This window comes from Sander vitreus, chromosome 7 (genome assembly GCF_031162955.1).
Source record: "Sander vitreus isolate 19-12246 chromosome 7, sanVit1, whole genome shotgun sequence".
In the NCBI taxonomy this organism is placed as follows: domain Eukaryota; kingdom Metazoa; phylum Chordata; class Actinopteri; order Perciformes; family Percidae; genus Sander; species Sander vitreus.
In genome coordinates, this window is record NC_135861.1 from 9,964,887 (window position 1) to 9,989,005 (window position 24,119).

General features: G+C 40.1%; 1 protein-coding gene across 5 annotated transcripts in view; it reads right to left on the minus strand.

The window, feature by feature from the left end:
• nphp4 (nephronophthisis 4) overlaps positions 1-23,345 on the minus strand; it is a 178,263-nt gene extending 154,918 nt beyond the window's left edge. For 4 of the 5 annotated variants that reach the window (XM_078254511.1, XM_078254514.1, XM_078254512.1 and 1 more), the window contains exons 1-3: positions 23,278-23,345; positions 23,021-23,200; positions 22,060-22,197 (exon numbers count right to left, since the gene is read on the minus strand). In XM_078254511.1, coding sequence (XP_078110637.1) covers positions 22,060-22,197; positions 23,021-23,200; positions 23,278-23,307 — 348 coding nt within the window. In that variant the 5' untranslated portion in view covers positions 23,308-23,345. The remainder of the gene's footprint in view (positions 1-22,059; positions 22,198-23,020; positions 23,201-23,277) is intronic. The other variant, XM_078254513.1, reaches the window with a different exon arrangement.
• Positions 23,346-24,119: the final 774 nt, after the last annotated feature.

Consider the following 24,119-nt stretch of genomic DNA (forward strand, 5'->3'; position numbering starts at 1 on the left):
ACTGGGAGATGTTATTGAGAAAACAGCTTGCATCGGCAGCAATGCCAGGCACAGCATATGTCGGACCTAATGAGAGGTTATACTGCGCAGCAACTGTCAAAAAAGCAGTAATCGATTCTCACAGGGGTAAATATACACACACACACACACACAACTTGAGTAAAGAGGGGCGAACGGCAAGGGGATGACATTAAAACATCATCAGCACAGAGGCATGTAGCTTGAAGTCACTGTCACTACCAACAACCAGTCTGTCTGCAGTTTCTGGGGTTTTTGCTGAGACCCCTTTGTGGGTGACAGAGAACTTAACAATGACAAGAACAAGGGAAATGTGAGGGAGCTGTTGTGTGATGTAAAGCTACAGACAGCGAGGGACATAAAGGGAATATATTGCGATGGTGGTTCTGCCCTGAATCATTTTAGCTCCGTCTCATAGTCAACTGGTTTTACTTGTAATGGAGCCAGGTAAGAAATGTATCCTGGTAAAATGGTGGATTGAACTTTCATTATACTCAGACAAAAATCATGTAATGTGGTGTTAAGGGGGACAGATTGGTACAAATTCTAATTTATTGCATACAATGAATAAACAGAGAAAAAGTAAAAATATATCTCTGGTTTGACCGCCGGAGGTTCCGTCGCATGTCCCTCATTTCTGGCCGGATGTTCCTCACCTCCCGCTTTTTTTGTGTTGGCATTCTATACTCTGGTCGATTCGTGAAACATCCTCGGAGCTAGAACCGACAATCAAATTATGTTTATTTTTCGAGAAAAAATCTCATCACACACTCAACAGCTATTTTAAGTCCAGAGCACGCCTCCCTATGTTCCACCAAAACAAGTTCCTTCCCGAGGCTATTTTGCAGAGGCACCGTACCTGCGTCCGGCGCCACACAAGACGATTGTGATTGGTTAAAGAAACGCTTGAATTTTCAAGCTTTTTGGTCTAAACGTCATACCCAAATTAAAAGTGGTACAGCTCCCATATACTTTGACACTCAGGGATGTGATCTGATATCATTGGAAAGGAAACACTCTCAAGTTTTTGTTACAAGTGTCAGGGTGATTGTAGGCCTTACTGACACAGAGTTACAGAGGCTAGAATGGATGGTTTTTATTTCCGTCCAAGTCATACATCTGTAAAATTATTAAAATACACTGCTGTAAACACATCTAGTGATATACAGACAACACAATGTCATAGCCACGTCTCAGCTTACTACAAAAAACATCCAGAAGCCAAAAGACTCAAAAAGGGATTTTATATGAATTATTTTCTACATATATGTCTGTGTGTTTTTCTGATTTCCATTTAAAAAGTGCAAAGAAAAAAGCCAATAAAGTACAAAATAAAACAGTTCTCAAATACACAAACACACCCACATCAATCATACACATACTTGAAATAATTATATACATAAATATATAGAAATAAGTCATTATAAATTGCACAGGGTGTGATATGCTTATAGGAGGCCCTGTTTTTGCTTTGACACAGCTCCAGCCATTACAGGGTTAAAATTTCAGTGGCAAATTTGGTGTCTATCGACTTGTCTGCTCATTGGCTAAAAATGTAGACGGGTCTTATAGCATTTAAATCTAACTGGTCCGAGCAAATGTCGATCGTTTCCTCGTGGGGCTCACATCGCGTCAGAGGAGTCTTCAGCTTTCCATTGGTATATCACAGGCAAACCTACACCAATTGGCTTATACCAGGTATTTATGGAAACCTTAGAAGTCAGAGAATACAGTGACGCCCACATCGAGTTGGTAGGACCCTCAGGAGAGAAGCGAGGCCGCAATACAAGTGTGGAAATGAAAAAAAGTTTAGCGATTTTCCGTTGTGATTTGGCCAGAAACGTCAAGATTGTGAGACGAACAGCTCGTTTTGGATATAATGGCTTGGATATTCCATTTCCTTGGACTCTTGGGGATTTAAAAAAAAAAAAAAGTTTTGGGCAAAAAATCCCCGTAGTGGCTAAAGGGACAAGGAAAAAGGTATGGATGCACTAGAAACTAGCTGCGCAGTTTATGCTGTATTGTTTTATTTTCTATAACTTTGTAGCAGTTGTATAACTGCTATAAATCATCTTATGCTTTGTGTGTGGGCTTAATTGAATCATGAGAGACTAAGCTTTCAATTGGTGTGTCGCATGGCTGTATATTTTGAAGATTTAATGCTTTAAAGTTATAAAAATGTTTATGAGTGGAGGTTACAGCGACGCCACAGCCACAAGGTGTGCTGTCCACGGTACAGTGACTCTTAAGAGGTTAAAAGAAAATGCCAATAAACCAGAGCACATTTTTCTCCCATCCCGGAATGTGGACTAGCCAGACCCTCCTCCAAAGCCCTGTGGAGGAAGGTCTGGCAGTGCGAGACTAACTAAAAGGTGATAACAAAAACTGTATTACAGAATTAATCAGTATACAGCAGGGGTCTCCAACCTTTCTTCATCTGAGGGCTACTTTAAAATAATGAAAGTGTCCATGAGCTACTTGCACTCACATCGCTTCCGTAGGCTACTTGAAAAAAGGCTTCCATCATACAGCACTGAAAAAAAGGAAAAATACACGCTTTAATGCATTATATAACTGAATATGAGCTCCTACTGTGTATCAGTTGTTGTAAACCTTTTGCCTTCACCCTGGGAGTTTGTTGTTCAAAGCAAACTCAAAGTCATGAGTGAAGCTAAGTAGGCACATGAACTCAAGGAAATTCTTGGCTGTAGCCATGGCTCCAGAATGCGACCAAAAATGCAATTAAACATTTTCATTTGTTACACCGGTGCGCCTAACATTTGTCAGGTCTGTGTGTGTGTTTGTGTGTGTGTGTGTGTGTGTGTAATTTTTCCTGCATGTGATCGGGCCGCATTTTTCTGTCCGAGCCCGGCCCGAGTCCGACAGAGCAGTAACTGAGCCCGGCCCGAGCCCAACAGGCATTAAAATATTTACGTCCAAGCCCGACCCGAGCCCGACAGTTAAAAATCAAATGTTTTTCTCATACTAATGACACATGTACGTTTGTAGGAAGACATTCGGAATGTCAATAGATGAGCGCATCAGCGCACACGGGGCAACAAGCGCACGTTAACACAGGCGCACCTACATAATAAGCTTTTTTTTAAATTTAAAATGTTCAATGCCTTATCGCGCGGATAGGACCGAGGCTGACCCAAACATCATTTCTAAATATCTGTCCAAACCAAACCCTACCCTGTACTACTCCTTGAGTGACATCACAACCTTAAAACATACCAGAAATTTCTAATGAAGAGAACTATTGATTGTTTTTTCGTAAAGAAAAATGCTGCAGTGCTGTTACACCTGTCCCCAGCCATGAAAGGCCCAGGACTCCCTGAAAGATGCCTGACGTCTGAAGTGTTGTGTTCCTGATGCGCGTTCTCGTCGGCTCGCATTGGGTCATCTGGTCACATTTTTAATTTTTAATAATGATGTCAGCCCAGACCTGACATCATTGGCAGAGGTAACCGCTCCACCACCTGTCTCCCCTGTCCCCGGTAAGATGCCTAATCCTGATCATAAATCATCAGGTGATATGGCCTCAACTGACTCCGAGCCTGATCCTACCACATGAAAAAAGGCTAAAATATATATATGTCTTTCCCAAAGAATGGCTTTTCCGATCTCTGTGGCTTAGATATGATAAAACGGCCAACATTATGCATTGCGCTTATTGCAAAAAGTGTGGCCAAAGCATGACTGGGAACAGTGCTTTTGCTGAAGAAGCATCAACGTTCTGAATTGAAACGTTAAAAAAAGCATTATGTCTCCAAGAAACAAGTCCTGTGCCATGACAGGGTGCACCTAAATGAAGTGCTGGTTCACCTAGGCTAAATGAAAAGTAAGGCACACCAGTGCCATCAATGTAAAAAGCCCTGTTCCCTGTGTAATGCTTTGATACTAGTTTTGGCAGCATAGCCAATGCATTGAGGTGGAGGGGAGAGAGAGAAATAGAGGGAGAGATACAGTAAGTCATTTGACAGGCACAGAACCAGCAGGTATCAGCATCACAAATCCTCTCTGTGTGAAATTCTGTGACTGTCACCAGCATAGGAGAGATGATGGTGTGGATGATGGAGAGGCAGAGAAAATGACAGGCCAATTATGTCACTGGATCACAGCTGGGACAGACAGGACTGAGTATGTATATGTGTGACAGTTAAATCTTCTAAATACGATACGATGCGATTCGATACAACTTTTGTCAGCCAGGGCTGAAATTCTTTTTGCATCCCTGGGTATCTCATATAAGAAAGGGGACATATACATACATACAGACATACATAAGATGAATAACACAAAAGGACATACATTAAACATTACCACAAATGACATAAACACACAAGTAAGGAAACAAAGCATACATGTATAACAGAAAATGACATGAACATTAGGGTTGGGCATCGTTTGGATTTTAACGATTCTGATTCCAATTCTGCCTTTCGATTCTGGTTCTTATCGATTCTCGATTCCGATTCTTTGAGGGGTGGAGTTCAAACAGGTCAAATGCTTATTTTCACAAATGAGAGGAAAGTTTTATTTTGATTCAATGGTGGTTTGCAGTTTTACACGGCTTTTTCAATGTAAAATAAAGCCACACTAGACCGCTGCTTACTGTGCTCCAAGGCTGCAACACAACAAGCGCCTGGCCGCTACGGAAACCAAAAACTTGCGCATGTTAAATTGGGAAGCGATGATCGGGTTTGGAACCAAATCCTCTAAACGATTCCAATAAAGAAACGATTCCACTGGAATCGCAATTCCAAGTAGGAATCGGTTCTCGATGCCCAACCCTAATGAACATACACACAGACAAGGTCTTGGAGACTTGTAACCCTGAAAAAATGTTGCACTGGATTTAATGTAGCTGGTTTAACAATAGGATAGATTGATGTATGAAAGAGTTTTTAAGTCTGCCGCGATTGAAAGAATGAACTCTAAAGCGTCTGTTTGAAGGCAGAAGATGATATTCTCTGTGCAAAACATGTGAGGAGTCATTTGAAATGTTCCTGGCCAGTCTGAGCAAACTATTATTGTGAGCTTCCTGAAAGGAGTGTGCTACCGGTAGTCCTATAATCTTTGAACAAATTTTAAATTGATCAAATAACTTTGTTTTATTTTTAACTGATAGGGTAATCAGCCAAGCAGTGCTACAATAGAGCATGATACTCTGAATACTGATGTGAAAAACAAAGAAATGATTTGGCTACTAGCTCCAAAGGATCTCAATCTACGTAGAAAATAAACACGCTGTTGAATTGAGAAGGCCCATGAGAGATTTTCGTCTATCATGACCCAGATATTTGTAGACTGGGACTTGACTGATTACTGAATTGTGAATCTTCACTGGGGGGCAGTTGACAATTCGGGGGTTTTCCAAATATGATTTCCTCTGTCTTCACAGTGTTAATAATGAGAGCGTTTTTATCACACCACTCAACTAACCAATCCACGTTGCCCTGGTAAATAGCTTCAGTAGTTGTTTAAATTTCTCTGTAGTCTAAAATAGCCAAAAAAGAAAACAGACCATTAGAATCGGTCTGAATTAGTCTGGAGGATAATTCAGACCACTGAATCCATGCCACATTCTACAGTTTTTTTCAGCGATTCAGGTAGGTCTGCTGCTGTTCTCATCAGAGCTTTGTAGGTGGGATTAAGAATGGAGATATTATCTTCCCGTGCCAGACCCAGTAAAATAGCAACAGATAAAATGCCAAAAGAAGTGTGGATGGGATTGACGTAGCTAAACTGGTTGTTGTAAGTCAAAATAACAACTCTTAAAGCAACAAGTTCTTCGTCCAGCATAAAACTTTTACATAAATGCTCCACAGCCACTGCTAACTGCTTCTGTGTTAACTCAAAAAGACCTCAACGGGACATATATGATTGATCGAGGCAAAATAACACCACCTCCAAAAAGAAAATGTTTAACTGAAACACAATGTCTGACTGTTTTATGAAGTGAAACAAAATGGCAATTAGTCTGATTATCAGGCTACTCTGGTGCCCAGTTGGGTCTCAATTACTAGGAACAAAGTGAGACCTATACTTTGAATTCTTCTAATACAGCCACATAGTCAGAATGTCATCATTCTTACCATTTCGTATCTAGGGCACATAGGGGTTCAGTAATATGTCCGCAGACATTATTTTAATTTGTGCTGAAAAAAATACCATATTCAGTGTTACCCTAATTGTACAAGCCTGGCGTGCCTGTACATCAAAAATACATTTAATGCCAAAAATGACACTAAATATCCAGTAAAGTTGTTCTTCTTAATTCATTCCTCAGCAGTGCAACGCCGGGAACTGAAACTGTCTGTGGTTACTTCACGTCTGTTATAACAGCAGGACAGCCAAGGGCGTTGTCGTTACTTGACATATTTTCTTTTTAAATAAGTGTGATGCGGTGGATCTAATTCATGTCGATGTGAAGAGTGGTTTAATATAACTGTTAAATATTTGGAAAGATAACCGATGCATATTTAAAGAAACTTTAAAGAGTTATGTGTAAATCCCATCCGCCGGGCCAAAGCAGTCAACTTTGGGGAAACACTGAAAGAACGGTGCAAACCAGGCAGCAGTTTTATCTCTTGCTGAATAGTTAAAATAAGTAAATGTGGATCCTTGTAAAAAAAAAAATATGCCTACATCTTACCGTTAGCATAAAACACTCCTGAACTTGTATATACTGTATAAGGAGGGCCATTCTGCAGGATAAGAGATGTAGAAGCTGAGGAGGCAGCTAATGAAACCCTGAAGCATGACCGGTGAAAAAAGAACAAGCAGTGTAATGTAGCTGATGGAGAAGTTGAAGGCTCAAAAGGTGTTTTATCACCTGAGTGACTGGTGCAAGAAAAGAAAGAGGCTTGGACTGCATTAATGGAGGCAGTGTATGTGTCCACTGAGGTGTGCAATGTGGCTTAAGTAAAAAATAAAAATAAAAATTAAAAAAAAGACGAAAAGGTGGTTTGATATGAAAGCTAATGTTGTAAGGACAAAGCAAAAAGAGAATTAAAGAAAAAAAAAAAAAACAGGTGGAGGACAGGGAAATGCGGATTTATCAGCCACAAATGAGAGGACTGTAGCAATTATTTGAGAAACAGCCCAATTATGTGGAATCCCTCCAAGGAATGAGGGTCAGTGATGCGATTTCTATCAGAGACTATCAGCAGAGACTTTCATCGACCAGCAAGTCTCCTTTTTAAAAGAAATCTTCATCTGAGGCTATTTTAGACTACAGAGAATTTTAACAGCCAGTGAAGCTATTTAGAAGTGACCAACGTTTCATTGTCATTGTAGATAACGATGCCCAGCCAGAATGTTTACATCTGAACCTCAATACTTTTTCCTGGTACTGACCAAAGTGTGTCCATAGCACCAAGAACTCAAGTAGCGAAAGCTGGCATCAAATGTCAGATTCGTAATTTTGTTTATGTATAGTTTGATCTGATAGTTCCTGATGAAATCTAAATTTCTTTTGACTAGTACAGTGCCCATTTCTCCAGAACAGCTCATCCGGATAACTTTACACTCAACACTGTGCTTCCTTGGGTAATGAGCAAAATGTTGACATTGACATTACATAGTTGTGTCCCGTCATAGTTGTGAGTTTGCTACTATGTAACATCTCCAGTCTCTCTGGTCTCTCTTTCTTCATCTGTTGAAAGAAGAGCAAGCTATACCCAGTATGCCGTTTGGCGGTGTATGAGTTAATAAGGATCCCCTCTCAATACACTACAAACAGACTTCTTCCATTTTAGTTAGATAACCAGGCCACAATTAATGCTATGCTACGAATTAAAAGTTTGTTAGAAAAAGTGTGACTGATATATAATTGTTGATATATTTCAAAATCTTTTCAGTACTGCATCCACCAACATAGGAAAATAAAACATATTTATTTAGCAGAAAAGGGCATGACAACTCTAGGTCTGCTTACTAGTTTTTCCGGAGCTTCCAACCACATCTCATGGTCTTGGTTTTCTTTTCTTTTTTATATTAGTCATCTGTAATGCAAAAATACTCGCAGATACAAAGCCAAAATGTTTAGCAGTGTGTGTAAATCCCCTACCTAAAATCACCACAGATTCTGACTGAATGAAGTCTAGTCTCTTGCTACACTGGCTCTATGCCAGCTGTCTCGCAGCACTAGATCTATGACTGTATGACTGTTTGCTGTCCTGGCTCCTAAATGGTGGAATGAGCTCCATATTGACATCAGGACGGCTGAAAGCCTATGCATCTTCCGCCGAAGGCTAAAAACCACATCTCTTCTACTACACCTCGGATAAACATAAAAAATAAAAAAAAGTATATAAATTATATTTCCTGAAGCTGCACTTTCATATGGCTCTTTGTAGTTTTGCTTATTTAAAGCTAATGTACTTGCACTTACTACTTGTTGGAACTTGGAGTTTGCACCTTCAGGGTTGAAAGCACTTCATTGGAAGTCGCTTTGGATAAAAGCGTCAGCTAAACGACATGTAATGTAAATGTAATGTAATGACTAGTATCATGGCTGACCATCTTGCTACACTGCAGCAGCAATTACACATACACATTAATGCCACACAGTCCTTTGTGTTTAATTTACCTTTTGAGTCTTTTGCTTCCATTTACTTTCACATAACTCACTCTAAATCATGAGCCACTCTGTGGTTTTGTTGCTTATGATTTGGGTCCTCTCAATGTCAAGCAAAGCAGCAACATTAAAAACATGTTAATGTCAAGCGGGAAAACTTTGTCGTTTGTGTTGTTGGAAAATGGATGTCCAAAATGGAAATGGTTCATCGTCCGAGGTGCACAAATGTTCAGTTCATTTCATGGCAATCTGTCTTTTAGATTTATTAAAGATAAAAGTGGCAATCTTGCCATTTATTTTTGCAATATAAACATAGGTCAAAGGGTTGCTCCAGGGGGGATTCTGACCTGATAATAGTGCCAAGAAAATGTTAGGGAGGTTCACTAGAATCTTTAGGTATAACATCCTCTAAAGACTATCCATAATACAGGTCATGCTACTCTGAGAAGTAGTAGTACCAAACTGATCATCCTCGGACCACACAGAAAGCGAGGCAAATGTTCAAAAAACCCAAAGATTCTGCATTCTACAACATCCCCAGCTTTGCCAATGACAGATCTCAGCTCTCGCTGGGTAAAGTCTTAGTTTGTCACCCAGGTTTTGGTCTCCTGACATTTTGTAAATCCTGTCTGAAATGCCTCACAGTCAAACTGCGGGCACTGACTGTGAATGCTGGAGATGCATCACAATAAGGGAGGAATGCAGGAAATATACAATGATGGAAAGGGTTGGATGAACACTGCCAGACTTCAGATTCAAAAAGGTATTCTAAAAAAGGTATATTTCAACAAAAGTTGATATGTCAAAGCCTGGAACAACAAAGTACAAGACAGACAGAATATCTTTCTTTATCTCTGTCTCAATGTCTCTCTACCCTACACACAGCGGTGCAGATCCCCTGATAGCAGAACTATAGGGACAAGCTCTATAAATGTGTGTTGAGCTCATGCGTGCATGCATATTTGCATGTGTGGAAGGAAAAGAGGGAGTGACGGTAAGAGAAATTAGCTAGTGATGGCACAATAACAGTTAATTTGGAATCAAGTCAATACGTACCACACACAGTAAAAATAAGTCACACACATACACAAACAGTAGCTCTTGTGGCCCTTGAATTCTCTCGATCACACACACGCGCACACACACCTACAAGATATAGCTGTGTATTACTGTGCCACTCCAGTGTGTAAAGCTGTTAAGCAGCAGCTGCTCTACTAGATGTTTGGTCCCCTTGGAGCTGAAATATTGATCAGCTCGCGGGCAAGGCAGCGGCATCTTTTCCCCCACCATCCCTATGTATAATTGAAGTGTATATCTCTTAGTGTGGCATGCCAGTTGGGAGAAGGAATTAAGCCCCAAGGTAAGCTGAAGGCCTGTCTTTGCTGCTGTAGAAGCTCCTTTTTCCATCAATCATATGGCTTTTCACACAGGCAGGTTTCATGGGTTCGCTACATTTACTGTAGGAAGTGCCATGCCTTGTAAAAAGAGAATGGAAGATGGAACATAACAAGACTCAATATAAGTTCATGTTTTACTGCTGGCCATTTATCTGAGCTCTAAGCAGTTCAAAGGAGGACTCTGTTATGGATATTTTCTGGCACACAGAGAACACAAAACACAGAGAATGGTTCAAATGATATATTGCAAAAGTTTTATGTAATTAATTCAAATGAATTACAGGGGAGTTACAAAGCAAACGTGTCATTCAGTTTCACTCCGCAGCTCCAAAAGGACACATAGGAGCATAGTGTGAATATATACATGTCTTAAAATAATAAGTCCAAGCTTATTGGAGAGCAGCCAAATGAATATTCTTACAAACCAATGAGAAGGTTTCTTAACAATTTCCAATAAACAATGAAATGTCTCCGGTTAAGTTTAGCTTGTCCTTCAATAGCCATTCAGAGATATTGTCTTCTTCATTGACAAGCTGCAACATACAGATTTTATAAATAGTCTCAAGCCTCTCTACAGCTCATAAATCAGTGAACAAGAAAAGCCCTTTACATAGGTAATCTGACACACGTCAATGTCATAGCTCATACAATAGTGAGATAATTTTGAACAGATGCATTCAGAGAAATGTTGAAATGATTATCAAAAAGTCAAAAGAAGATGATTTTCTTTAACAACTCCTTTTTGGCCATTTTGGGCTAGTGAACGTTCAAATGGGAGCACAATTCAATTTGTTAAAGGGTTATTGTTATTAAATATTTTCCTTATTGTCAACAAACCTCATGAAAAGACCAAAACCAACAATGTTAGTCTGTCTCTGAATATTTCGACTGCCAAAAATAAACTCAGTGCCCATGTTCATTGTAATGAAGGAACACGTTACCCACTGCAACGGTATGGCTCATTAATGTGTTTTAAATAGTTTTGAACATAAGCTATAAGCTTTAATAAGCTATATCAGGATTTGGATATAAACCACGCCTACTTGTTAGTAGGAGAAAATTCATTGTCAAAGGTAAGGAAAATATTAAATATTTTCAACATATTTGCCACAGTGGTGGTAATGTTTACAATTTCCTGATAACATGTACTCATGTTCATTGAAAATAAGGAATAAATGAGAAATATATATACACAGCATAGACAGCTTCCCAAACAAGCCCGAGAAGCTGAAAGATTGACTGCAAAGCCAATCATACAAGTATGAAAAACACAGCAATACCACAGCAAATAGTCATGTATGACACACATTGCATCGCAGAGCAAAAATGTGTATCCTGATTAATATTTACATCACATGCTGTTTAACACACAGTTCATGGAAGTGTTTAAAAAACATTCTGCTTTAAATGTGATGGCGATGACAGAAAGAAACTGCAGCTATGCACTTTCAAACAGCCAACTATTTCAAACCAGATGTGATGCATAAAACTCTAAATTAAACTGAGCACATATACAGTGAGGCAGCGCAGATCGCTGTCAGTCTCTGTGGTGTGGTGCCAGAGATGTTCACAAGTCATTTTTTGCAAGTCCAAGTCAAGTCTCAAGTCTTTGAGCTCGAGTCCAAGTCAAGTCTCAAGTCTCTGGCCATCTGATCCGTCCCTAACACTGTATTGTTAAATCTTATGAATTCAAAGCATGTCCTGTAGCTACCATCCATACAGTACAGTATCAAAATCAGTTGTAGGATAACGTTATGGGGTCTACTTAACACATCCCTCTAGACCTCGGACCTGGTGAAATATTAACCTAAGTCTGTCACAATATATGGATACAACTATAAAGATACAATGTGCCTGTTCCCAGCATTAGCACAACACTTTGCGATGGTTAGCTTGTTACCTGTGATTATATGTGCTAAATGTAACGTCACTTTCACTCAAAAAAATGTCTAATGTCGAAGTGGAAATCAAGAGAAAAGTGGCAGCGCCACACCAGTTACAGAACATGCATCTCAGCGTCAGTCCGAAGCACAATAAGCAGTATGAATTCACTGATGTAATGCCATTTATTTTCTAAGTGTTAGTAGGCTCAGTGAAACTGAGTCCAGCGCGAGGGAGACCCGACTCAGAGGAGGAGAGGTTAGTGAGGCCAGCGTCTCCACGGCAGGTGACAGTGCGCACGGATCCGCAGCGCCACGCATGGATGAAATAATGAAATAGTAAATAGGACTACAGTAACAGAAATATGTGCAGAATTAAGACAGTCAAGACGGCCCAGTGTTTGGTGGACTGGGTACACCTTGTTCACTTAATAGCCTACAAATCATCCACGGGATCAATTACGCATCACATGAGTTTGCCCACCCGACACAGCGTTTGTTCCTGGGGAGATGGATCCGTGCGTCCTGCCTCCTGTGCGCCATGGATTTCTTAGCTTCAGCAACCACTAACTAGCCTATAAGATACAATGTGCCTGTTCTCAGCATTAACACAACACTTTGCGATGGTTAGCTTGTTACCTGTGACGATATATGCTAAATGTAACTTCTCTTTTCACATTAGTGTGTGAGTGACTGACCTATTTAGGTGCGTTTTGAGATGCCTGATAAAGTCCGACGTTGTTGATCCGGCATCATTTATCTTGGTGCCACACACTTTTCATGTAGCTGTTAGCTTACTGCCTCTGTTTACCAAGTTATTGAAAGCAAAACTAATGAGAAAAGGTACAACTCCAGGAGGATTTGGTGTCGCCATCGGCAATGCATTTTTTGATATGTGAGTGCGCGCACATAGGCGCATGCGTTACGCGACATGCAGCTCGTCATACGTTTCCCCGTATATGCGCCAATAAAAGAAAATAGAAATACATGAATACATTTTGATTTAAAAAGCTATAATTGCATGAAAACAGGTTGTTGACGAGTCTCGAAGCTCGAGTCAAGTCTGAAGTCTTTTGGGTCGAGTAGGAAGTCAAGTTTGAAGTCTTTTGCGTCGAGTCCGGGTCAAGTCTGAAGTCAGCTGTTTGTGCAACTTAAGTGCGACTCGAGTCCCCATCTCTGTGTGGTGCATGTGTGTTTATGCCATGTCACCATCTTGACAGTCTCTTAAGCCTTCCACATGTAAAGAACAGGCCTAGTCAGTCTTTTTATTAAAAGTGCCCAGTTAAGGCAGATCTATGCAAATCTATAGTAACAGGTTGAAGAACACATAGGCCACAAAGTGTAAAGCTGTGTTTTTTTCTGCCTCATATACCATACCATAAGACTTGCTTCTGAACAACTATTACGTGGACCTCAAATTTACATTGTTTCGTCAAACTACTATTTCCGAGGTCAAGAATGAACATTGACAATTAAAGGCTCTGCACAACCACACAGTTGTTTTTAGTTAAAGGGGTGATAGAATGCAAAACCGATTTTACCTTGTCATAGTTGAATAATGACAGTTCGGTGGGTAAATAGGACATACATAGAAGCTCAAAATCCCATTGATACCCTTATCCTCTGCAAATCTCACATTTTGAAACTGCCGCTGAAAACAGGCAAATCTCAACAAAGCTAAAAGTTGACGTAAGCATCTCAACTCCTAGTCTTTGTCACGCCCCAACATTTGCATAGGCTACACCACTGACCTGAGGTCAGCTTAGTCTTCTGAATCTAGCTAGGTCATGCAGAGCTCCAGAGGTCCGCTATTTAATTACTAAATTCACTTCTGAGACTTTTTTATGCGAGAAACTATGTAGAGGTCAAATATGGGCCATTTTACGAACATTGATGGCTAATTGCAAATTTTGTCCGACTGTGTGTTACGCAGTTCAGCAGGAGCTCAGCAGGCTACGTGACAGCGGCCGGTGCTGCCTCGCCGCCCGGCGTGTCCTACTTCATAGACTCCGGCTCGCTGTGAGCTAGCTGGATCTCCGTCACGAAGGGAAGCCCGCGGCGCTCCATACCCGCGCAAAGTCACCGTTTCTGGGTTACTGGACAACAAAATGCTGAGGCCCTGATGGAGCTCCAGGGCCTGCAGCTAGCCACGATCTTTACCCATAGGATTGAAGGGACAGTAGCAGCTAACGAAATCCCTAGCTAATGACAAAAATGCATTAAATTGAAATCGGACACGATTGTTAGCTTTATAAGACCTTGGGGTAGATGTTATATAAGTGGCGTGACGAATTTCAATCTGTAAATATACTATAATTATGCCAAAAGTGAAGCTAACTAGCCGCGATCTGTACACATAGGATTGAAGGGACAGTAGCAGCTAACGAAATCCTTAATGTTCACAAAAATGCATTAAATTGAAATCGGACACCATTATTAGCTTTATAAGACCTTGGGGTATATGTTATATAAGTGGCGTGACGAAATTCAAACTGTAAACATACTCTAGTTATACCGGCAGCTGGCAGCCAGCCAGCTCCGCGGAGCCCCGAGCCCCAGTAGTCCAGTAGCCGAGAAACGGTGACTTTCACTGGGTATGGAGGTTGCCGTTTTCTCGTCAGACTGTGTGGAACTCCTAAAGTCCGATACGTCTTACCAAATTTGCAATTAGCCATCAATTTTCGTAATTGATTTCTCGCATAAAAAAGTCTCAGAAGTGAATTTAATAACAAAATAGCAGACAAACAATGTATAACTTTGCAGTGTCTGAAATATGAGACCTGCTGTCTAGTCTCCAATGAATGTGTATGTGGTTCGCTTAAACCAGTCAGCGCGCAGCTCATCTAAATATTCATGAGCATACCATATTTGGAAGAAAAGTTCTTGTTACAAATAGGGCCATATTCACAGGGTAGTTAAGCACCCATAAAATAGCATTCGAGCAATTTTCAGCCCAACCAATGTTAGATACCCTATTAGGAGACCAGTGTGAAATACCCTATATAATCATTCTATCACCCCTTTAACTTGAATTACTGCACCTTTGCTCAGGTTGACGTTAAGAGTGATAAAATGTAAGTTGACCAAGTCATACCAGGTGCAGCTAGAGAGAGATGTCAATCAAGTGCTGATCAGGCAAAGTGAGAACACCACGTGGGTGGTAACTGTTAAACAGTTAATTATTTCTGGTGGCAATAGGGATGGGTACTGAAGAGTAGGCTAAGTTTAACAAAGTGACAGAGTAAAAGTAAAACACAGCATAAGCTAAGCATGCATATTAGTTGTTGTACTGTCAGTCTATATCCATGACGTTCCACTTCTGGGATTGCTCCGGTGCCGCCGGTAATTCCGCCGGATGTCACTCTTTTCAGCCGGACCTACACATGTTCCACCAAAACAAGTTCCTTCCTGAGGCTATTTTGCAGTGGTACCATGTCTACACTGTATACAGCGGACGTAAACATAACACGCCACGCAACGTGGCGATAACACAAAAGCGACGGTTGAGTTTAGGAAACGTCACACGCGGGTTGGGTTTAGGAAAAGAAGAACCGGTTGGGTTTAGGAAAAGAACAACGGCGTTGGATTTAGTAAAAGAAGAAAGCGACGATTGGGTTTACGAAAAGAAGAACGGGGTTGGGTTTAGGAAAAGAAGAAAGCGACGGTTGAGTTTAGGAAACATGACACGCGGGCAGAAAAGAAAACGTGACACGCAGGACGCGATCCCCGGTCTCCTGGGTGAAAGTCCTGTGTTTTACCCATCCTCTACCCCGACCAGCCTCCCTACGCGGATTTTCGCCCTTTCATACTACTCGCTACGGCGTAAATTCACACGGAATCGCAAGGTAAAAACACGCGAGTATGCATCTTGAGAACACGCCAATAGTGGCATACGAATTGGCGTGTCATACATAAGACACTTCATGAGATCAGTCTGGAATTATGAATGAGTATCAATAAAAACAATAAGCACAACCAGTATCGATAACAGAATCAATAACATACGAAACCAATACCTGTCCCTAGATGTAAAAAATGTAGAAACCCCGATATGGATACCAGCAGAAACATCACGCTATGCTCTCCATAATGTAGAGGCCACAGAAGCATCATTCCTAAACCAGCTAAACTACATGTTACAAGTCAAATCAATGTGCCCCTTCCATCACCGATATTTGCTTGTATTCAACTTTTCAACAGGGAGGAACATCATTTATTCTCTATTTGTTCATTCTTAAAGAGTTGACATGAGAGATAACCCCACCTTTTCTCTAAAACACTGGGGAAAAGGGCAGAGCTTCTTCCTACGTGACATCTGAATGGACACGCTTGAATAGATAATCACGTAAATAACGTATGCAATCATACGTGATAGACTGCAAACACTGTGAATATAGCACACAACAAATATACCAGAGTCAAAAGAGAAGTTTTATCTTCAGCTGAGCCAGCCTTTCTGGAGTATGTGTCTCCTTTTAGAAAGCAAGCCAAAAATGGGAGGCTTTAACTGTAGTTTCGTTACAGCGCTGACAGCTTAAATTTGGCAACATAGTACGCTTTAAAGAGGAACTTGTGCTTTACAAGATGAATGTGACTACTGCCAGGAGCCCAAGTTTGAACCATATGGGATTCTTCACTTTGAAACCAGTTTGCTCTTTAGAGAACAACTACTCAAGAAACAAAAGCAGAGGAATTGCATGACTGATGTTCAAATGTTTTCCCATTGGTGAAACACTGTCTTCTTCTGCTTTTCAGTGCTTTGAAGTATTGTAATAAGGCGTGTGTGCATGTTGGTACATATGGTGGTGAGAGGTATTGTTTTTTTCATCACATTGTGGGGACCAAGACATGATAGTCCAGTTGGCTGTGGGACCCCTTTAGTTTAGGGTAGGGTTAAGGGGTTAGCATAAGGCTTAGGTGTAGACATGTGATTTAGGTTAGGAGAAGGGAAAAAAAGAATAAAGGGTAAAGAAATAAAGTGTGTGTGTGTGTGTGTGTGTGTGTGTGTGTGTGTGTGTTGCTTCCAGTTTATTCTGTGCAGGGCTACTTACATCATGTCAAACAGCATTTGGAGAGCTGGAAAAACAGAGGTTGCACGGACAGGAACAAAACTTGGCCTTTTCTCCAAAGCCCAGCTGTCAGCCTGATAATGTTGCACATATGAGAAGAAACCACTGGCTCGCTGTGAAGGCAGGGAGTTCAAATGGAGTGATCACAGTAAGAGACAATGCAGAAAGATGCATATTTCTCTCTGCCTCCTCCAAGTCTCTCAACTCCTGCGCCTGCGCTGTCTGCAGCACAACATTGCCCTCTACTGCCCACAGCTTTCACTACCTTACACTGAGTATAGCAAGGAGAGCTACCTTGTAGAAAATATCCTAAGAGTTGTCAAACAATCCAGCAACTGGTGAGAAAGAGCAAGTAGTCTGGTTGATACTGGACTTTGTACTGGGATTTTAAAAAATACATCATAATCAAAAAGACAAAAACGGGACAATAGTACAGAGGTTGTAGATTGATTTGATATATAAAGATATTTTTTAAAAGCACATACACCCATGACATGACAAACTGGCCTGCCTTACTATCAGAATCAAGGAGAAATGTTGAGGAAATGTTCAGTAAGCTAAAGTTCCCTTTGTGCATCCACGCAAACAGACCTATACTAAAGCAAAGGCCTACATTTTTTATGTGGATTTATTGGGCTTATTGTATATGCTGGCTGCAATCAAGCTTTGAAAACCGTTAAAGCATTGACAAAAAAAACAAACAAAAAAACACTGTCTCTTTACTTTCAAAATAAAAGCTTTATAGGTCAGGCTTGACAACTCAATAACAACTCGAAAAGTGGCACAAAAAGCAACAGACATCGTCATTGTCAAGACGTCTTGCCTCTGCTGGGGAAAAGAGAAATGCAAAGACAAAGCAAGAAAACAGAATCAGTAAGAGCTCCCTTTCTCTCTTTAACCACAGTGCATCTTCGCTTTTCACCCAATATTAAAACCAATCCATCATGGCTGACTGGGGGGAGGTGGGGACCTTGTAATTTCCACCGCGCTCCTATAGCTTAAGAGAGGATCCCCCCTCTGACATTATTTGGATATCAAACAGCAATTTGCCACTCATAAACACCAGCATGAATGCGAGTGCATCGGGCCAAATCCAATAAAAAAAAGCTAGTGCAGCTCTTGCGGCAGGATACAGAGAGGGCCAGCCCCACTTTATCATCCTGATAGGATATGATGTGGTTTATATTATTACCCTGGATGGATAATGGGATTTGGATGCTTATTGGGATAGCAAGTGGGTTTTTATACAGGCTATGACTATTATGGTGGATCAAAGTAAAGCTATACACTGTGAGAGATTGTTCGATCAAAAGAACATCAAGCAGAGGAAAGGAGAGAAAACAGATGGTGACAAATCTGGAAATCAGAATGTGCCATAGCTGTGACTCATTGGTGTCTCTGTAAAGAGACTTATGCAACACTCGGCATTTATCAGCCAGCTCTTAAAAAAAAGAGTTTCTCTAAACATCTTGCACAACAGCTCACATTAAAAGCAGATCAGGCATCTTCAACGTTGGAGGCGACAGAGGAGCTCAGCAGTGCTCCAAAGGCAATCATAAAACAGTGGGTGACCAGCCTCCAACCAGGACGTACAGAGGCCTTCAGATGTTTGATTGAAAGAGAACACAGACACCCAGCTGTTCCCCAGACAACTGCTCAAAATAAACATTAACAACTTGGAAGAGATGGTAAACACGATGGTGGGAGACACATATTCAAGGGATGAGACCACATAGGGTTATTTTGTAGTTCACAACTGATGACCCTTTCTTCTCTTGAACTGAACGGCAGATCCCCCAAATGTCTGGATGAAAGATGGCTGCGAAATGAAGTGAATTTATGTATGAAGAAGAGGCAATTCAAGTCTAGCTTGTTCCCTCATTCTTTCTCCCTTCCCCACGAAAACGAACCAGCTCAAAAAGTCTATTTCTTATGTTTTACTGACACTGACATTAAATGACTCTACATAGACAGTCATTTTAGACTCTTTCAGAAACACACTGCTTTCATTCGCTAAATCTAAGGAAAGTGTCACGTAGTAACACATGCTTTTATTGGTTGTGAGGCCTGTTTGGTTGCAACTATTGTTAACTTCCTGCCTATGTTTCCTGAGGACCAAATGGGCTTACTACTACCAGAACCAGAAGGGCTCACTAGTTGTTTCGTAAATATATTATTTCATTAGTAGAAAGCTTTATAGGGATGGGTATCAAACGTCAATACTTTTTTTGGTACTAACCAAAATGTGTCCCGTTAAAAAGCTGCATCAAAAGCTGGCATTGAATGTACATCTTGAATAAATAAATGATATTAGGGATGCACCGAATCCAGATTTTTGGGGTTTGGCCGAATACTGAATCCACTGGTTAAGAATCTACCGAATCCTATTCCCATTCTCAGTCCATTACCACAAGTTTTTAGCTTTGACTGTCCTTCCTTTGCCGTACCTGAAGTTGCTCTATTTTGGCTGCTGTCTGTAGATTCCTTCATGCACAACTCGTATTCTTTCGGATGTTTCATACGCAAATGTTTTAACAGCGGCGATGTTGTGTATTGTTTAGGGTCCTTGCCACCACGAGACAAATCGGTATTGCAAATTGAACATGTAGCTTGACTTGAATGGCTTTCTTTTGACTGAAAGTACTGCCAAACAACACTTTTTCTGCTCACCAGTTCCATTTCACCTTCTCACAGCCTACTGCATTGAACGGTCCACCTACGTAAACAATCCAAAGCCGAATCCCAGATTCAGTGCATCAATAAATGATATTGATATTACTATATATTACTAGCTATATAGATGTAGATAATATAGATTTTCATAGAGCCACTATATACTTTTTCTTTGCATAAAAAAAGAATGCAAAAAAGGGCATTTACTTTGTCAATGCATTTAACATTTAGAATCAAATATTTCTTGACAACGCATGGCGAGACGTTTTTGCTATTGCAGGTTCAACACTGGTCTTGCTTTGCTTTTAAATACTTCTTTACCACAGGTATTAACAGGATGGCCTAGACTAATCTGATTTTAAGAATGTACCTGCTAAAACAAGATTAAACTACAAGTAAAAGTAATTCTCAAAATTCCATGGCGTTCTTGACCAACAGTGTTTCGCTGTTCTTTGACTTAAACACAATCTTTTAACATAGAACCGTGGTACCCTCGTTTTTTCAAGTTAAATCTCATCTCCTTACATCGGACTACAAAAACTCTGGCTTGCACAGTGTGTCGTTATGGGTTGCTTGAAGCCATCAACTTTAACTTTACCTACAGGAAACAAGCCGCCAAATGGACATAACAGACCGGAGGGTGCCTAGCTAAACAAAAGAGGTCCTTTCAAGTTGAATGAACACCATGAAGATAATTTGATTTGTGGCATATTTCAATATCGGTGTCATACATTTTGTCTTCCGTAGCCTCGGCATTATCTTTAGCATTTTCAAGAAGTAATTTGAAGTTTCATCATCAAAGCATATCTTTCAAAGAGTACATCACAGTTTGACATCAAAAAATTGTTTCTTTGTTCCCTTTGTGTAATGATGATTACAAACGGTGAACAATGATTGGGAAAAGTAAAGAAATGAAGTGCAACAAAGTGAGACAGCAGACTTCTGTGCCACTTGAACCACACATTTGACTGAAACTTCAGGCCAACTTCATTCACATTGACTCACAAAAAAGGATATTACAAATACAAGACAATACACCAGTAAGTCTTTAGTGTCGTGTGTTAAGAGGAGCTCAACCATAGCAGAGATATAACCACACCCAAAAGAGGGTATTAACTTACAATAGCCTAAATACTATAGTTGCATGTTGTACATGTAAGTGTACCAAATTTGCCTCCAAACCATGAAGGACTGACGTCCCAGTGGCTGGAGTTGTATCATGTTTTATACATTTATCATGATAATGTAGCCAACAAACACTGCTCTCAGTAATGCAATCTATTGTGATACTGAAGATTTACTGCAAAACTTTTGGATCACTTCCTTTCCTGCATTCTGGAAATGTCTTTATTTATGTAAAGGAAATATATATATAGATATAGCGGCCAAAAATTCTGAACGCCTGGCTTTTTACCTAGTGTGCTGCAGTGTAACCCTATGGCAAAAGGCTTCACACAACTTAGCCGTGATGTCTAAAGTGAGTGCTGGATGCAGCTTTGGCTTAACTGCATCCAGCACTCACTAAATCATTACATTAATTAATATTGCAAAACAAAAATGATATATCATAAAAGAAGATTTTATCCATATTGCCCATTCCTAGTGGGGTTGTTTGCTTATGTTGACAGATTAGCATCAACTACATCTGAACCACACACACACACACACACACACACTCCTGAGGGAGATAAGACTCAAAATAAATAATACCTATGGATGTTATATTTCTGAACTTCAGCTTTGTTAAATTGTGTTATTGTTGCTTATTTAGTAATGACTATGTATAGAGAAATACTTAAAATCCTAAACCATGTTTCAAGTTTAACTTCTTACATCACCACAGTCACAGTGTGATTTAGAACCATTAAATGTATTAACGTCTTAACCCTGTAACACTTACTAAACACTTGTCATTTGTGGCGTCTGCCTGATTACTATTCATTGTGTTTATAATAAAGAAATTAAAAGGTACCTAACATAATTTGTATTGTATCGACTTCTGAAAAATCATCTGTAATAACCACCATTGTGCTCTTCTTCAACTTGCTGGGTGAAAAAATGTCAATGACTGGAACACTTATAAGATGGTTATTGTTGGATGCAACTGGAAAAGAATACTGGCAATCAGGGCAGTTGGTAACTGGCTGAGTTTAGGCTGAAAGCATTCTCAAGAGCGCAGAAGAACACAATCATCAGTGCTAATTGAAAGCCTTGAGTGGTGGAGTTTTTGAGTTGGTTTTAATTAAATAATGGCTGTGCTAAATGAATGTAATTTAGGCTTGAATGGGCATTGATTTCACTATATAATCATCAATCCACTGCTTTTAAAAACAACATGAGGGATTTAAAATAGAGCCTACAAACCTAACACACAGGAAATCCCCAGCTGCGTGTCATTGAAAGTTATCTAGTCTTATTTCAGTTTTATAAGCTACCTCATTGAAGGAGATCTTGTTGTTTTTCATCCTCTGAGGTGGGCTCTTCCATGTTTTCCCAAAGAAGTGCTGGTGGTTTCTATCAAACAGGGTCACTCGCAACTGGAAGGTCACATCATGTTCCCCCTCTGATATCTCCTGGGAGTAAAGAGGGAAAACACCCACATTAGAAAAGTCAAACGTAATCCTCATCCTAAAATATTCCGATGTATGAAAACATAAACCTTACAATCTTCCAATTTAACATTGCTCAACTTGTCTGCAAACATCCATGAGTGAGTTTTACTCAATATCTTTCCACATGATCCAAAGGGGGAAAACACCCACCTTAGAAAAGTCAAATGTAATCCTCACCCTAAAAGATTTAGATGTATGAAAACATTAACCTTAAAATCTTCCAATTTACTATTGCTCAACTTCTCTGCAAACATCCATGAGTGAGTTTCACTTAAGATCTTGATACACGATCCAACCCCTAAAGCCTGCAGCTTCACATGCAGCCTAATACACCATTAACACACATCCCACAAAATGTTAAATGGTCTTCAAAGTGTTTCATATTTCCATGAGACAATTATAGGTTCATTTTAACTGTGCAGTGCTGTTTGGTAAATTATCTCTTAACCGAATTTACAAGTGGATCCATAGCATACTTATATTACACTACTGATATTCTGTAGTGGTCAACGCAATTGACAAGTTGATAAAATGCAAAGTCACCTTTAATCATACACTTTTTGGACGGAGTTTTGCTAGTTTTCCTGAAACCCAATGGGACGAGATTCACTGTATGTGCCTTCATCATATATTTGCTAAATAATGACGAAAGTCAGTGGACTCTACTACACAACAACAAACTACATATCATTTAAGTGCGTTAAATCACTACTGTATATTTGACATGACCAGAACTATTTTCTAAATCTCTACCAAGCCTTTCTCGTTAGCTGTGAGCAATCACCTGCAGGAGGTGAGCTGCAGTGAGCCGGCTGAGGCTGAGCTGGAAGCCGTGAGACTGGGTGAAGTGGCTTTCCACAGCCAGGCGGACTGTCTGACTGGGCGGGGGAACCACCCGGCTTCTTTCAAACACTTCTCTCCAGCCGTCCGCCATGGTGGATATGTCTTCTGTTTTGACCATATTCTGTAGTTAATAGAAAGATCAGAATTACATTGCAAAAATTCTGAAAAGTAGCGTACAACAGAGTTGTTGAACGTTACCTTTGCTACGCATGGATATATTTCTACCATGGAGAGACCGTTTAGCTAGATTTTCAAACCCACGGCCGCCATATTGTAACTGGATTCTACAACTCAGTGCAGAGGGGTTAGACGAGTAAATCAATGATTTGATCAGAAGTATTCACGAGTGAAAAAATAATACAAATTATAGAGATATAACATACAATGTAAGTGCTAATGCAACGAGTCGTTTAACCTCGTAACTAAAGATCTATACAGAATCTTCGCACTATTCGCAGTAAATCCTCTATACCTCTCATTTGGTATTTCCCATCGCGCTGTATCAGTTGCTATGGTAATGTTCACTTTGCCATCCCGAGCACCAGCATGGATACATACAGTTTACGGTTTACCATAAATGCGACAAACAAAACATCCATTTATTTCAGTACCACTAATTACAATAACGCATATTACAATAACATACATATAAAATAGTTTTATTAATTATTTTATAAGATAGTAAAACTATTATCGATGTATTAGTAGGTCAAGTAACGTGAGTAACGGTAGTAGTAGTAGTAGTAGTAGTAGTAGTAGTAGTAGTATGATATTAGAACCATATATACAACTGAATTCACCAAATAGCTAATTTAAGCTAAAACATTTAAACTTAAGGTGGCCCATTACAGTAAAGGATCTGTGGCCTTTTTATGGCAAGTGTGAGATAAATTACTCTGAGTGGCTGTTAATGTTTAGGAGCAAAAGGTTAGATTTTATTGTCCCATTTTACCTGAGGATCTGGTCTATCTGACTTGAGTGTGTCAGGGACAAGGGGGGAATTAAATTAATTGCTGTGTGAAATGCTGGTCTGCCTGCAA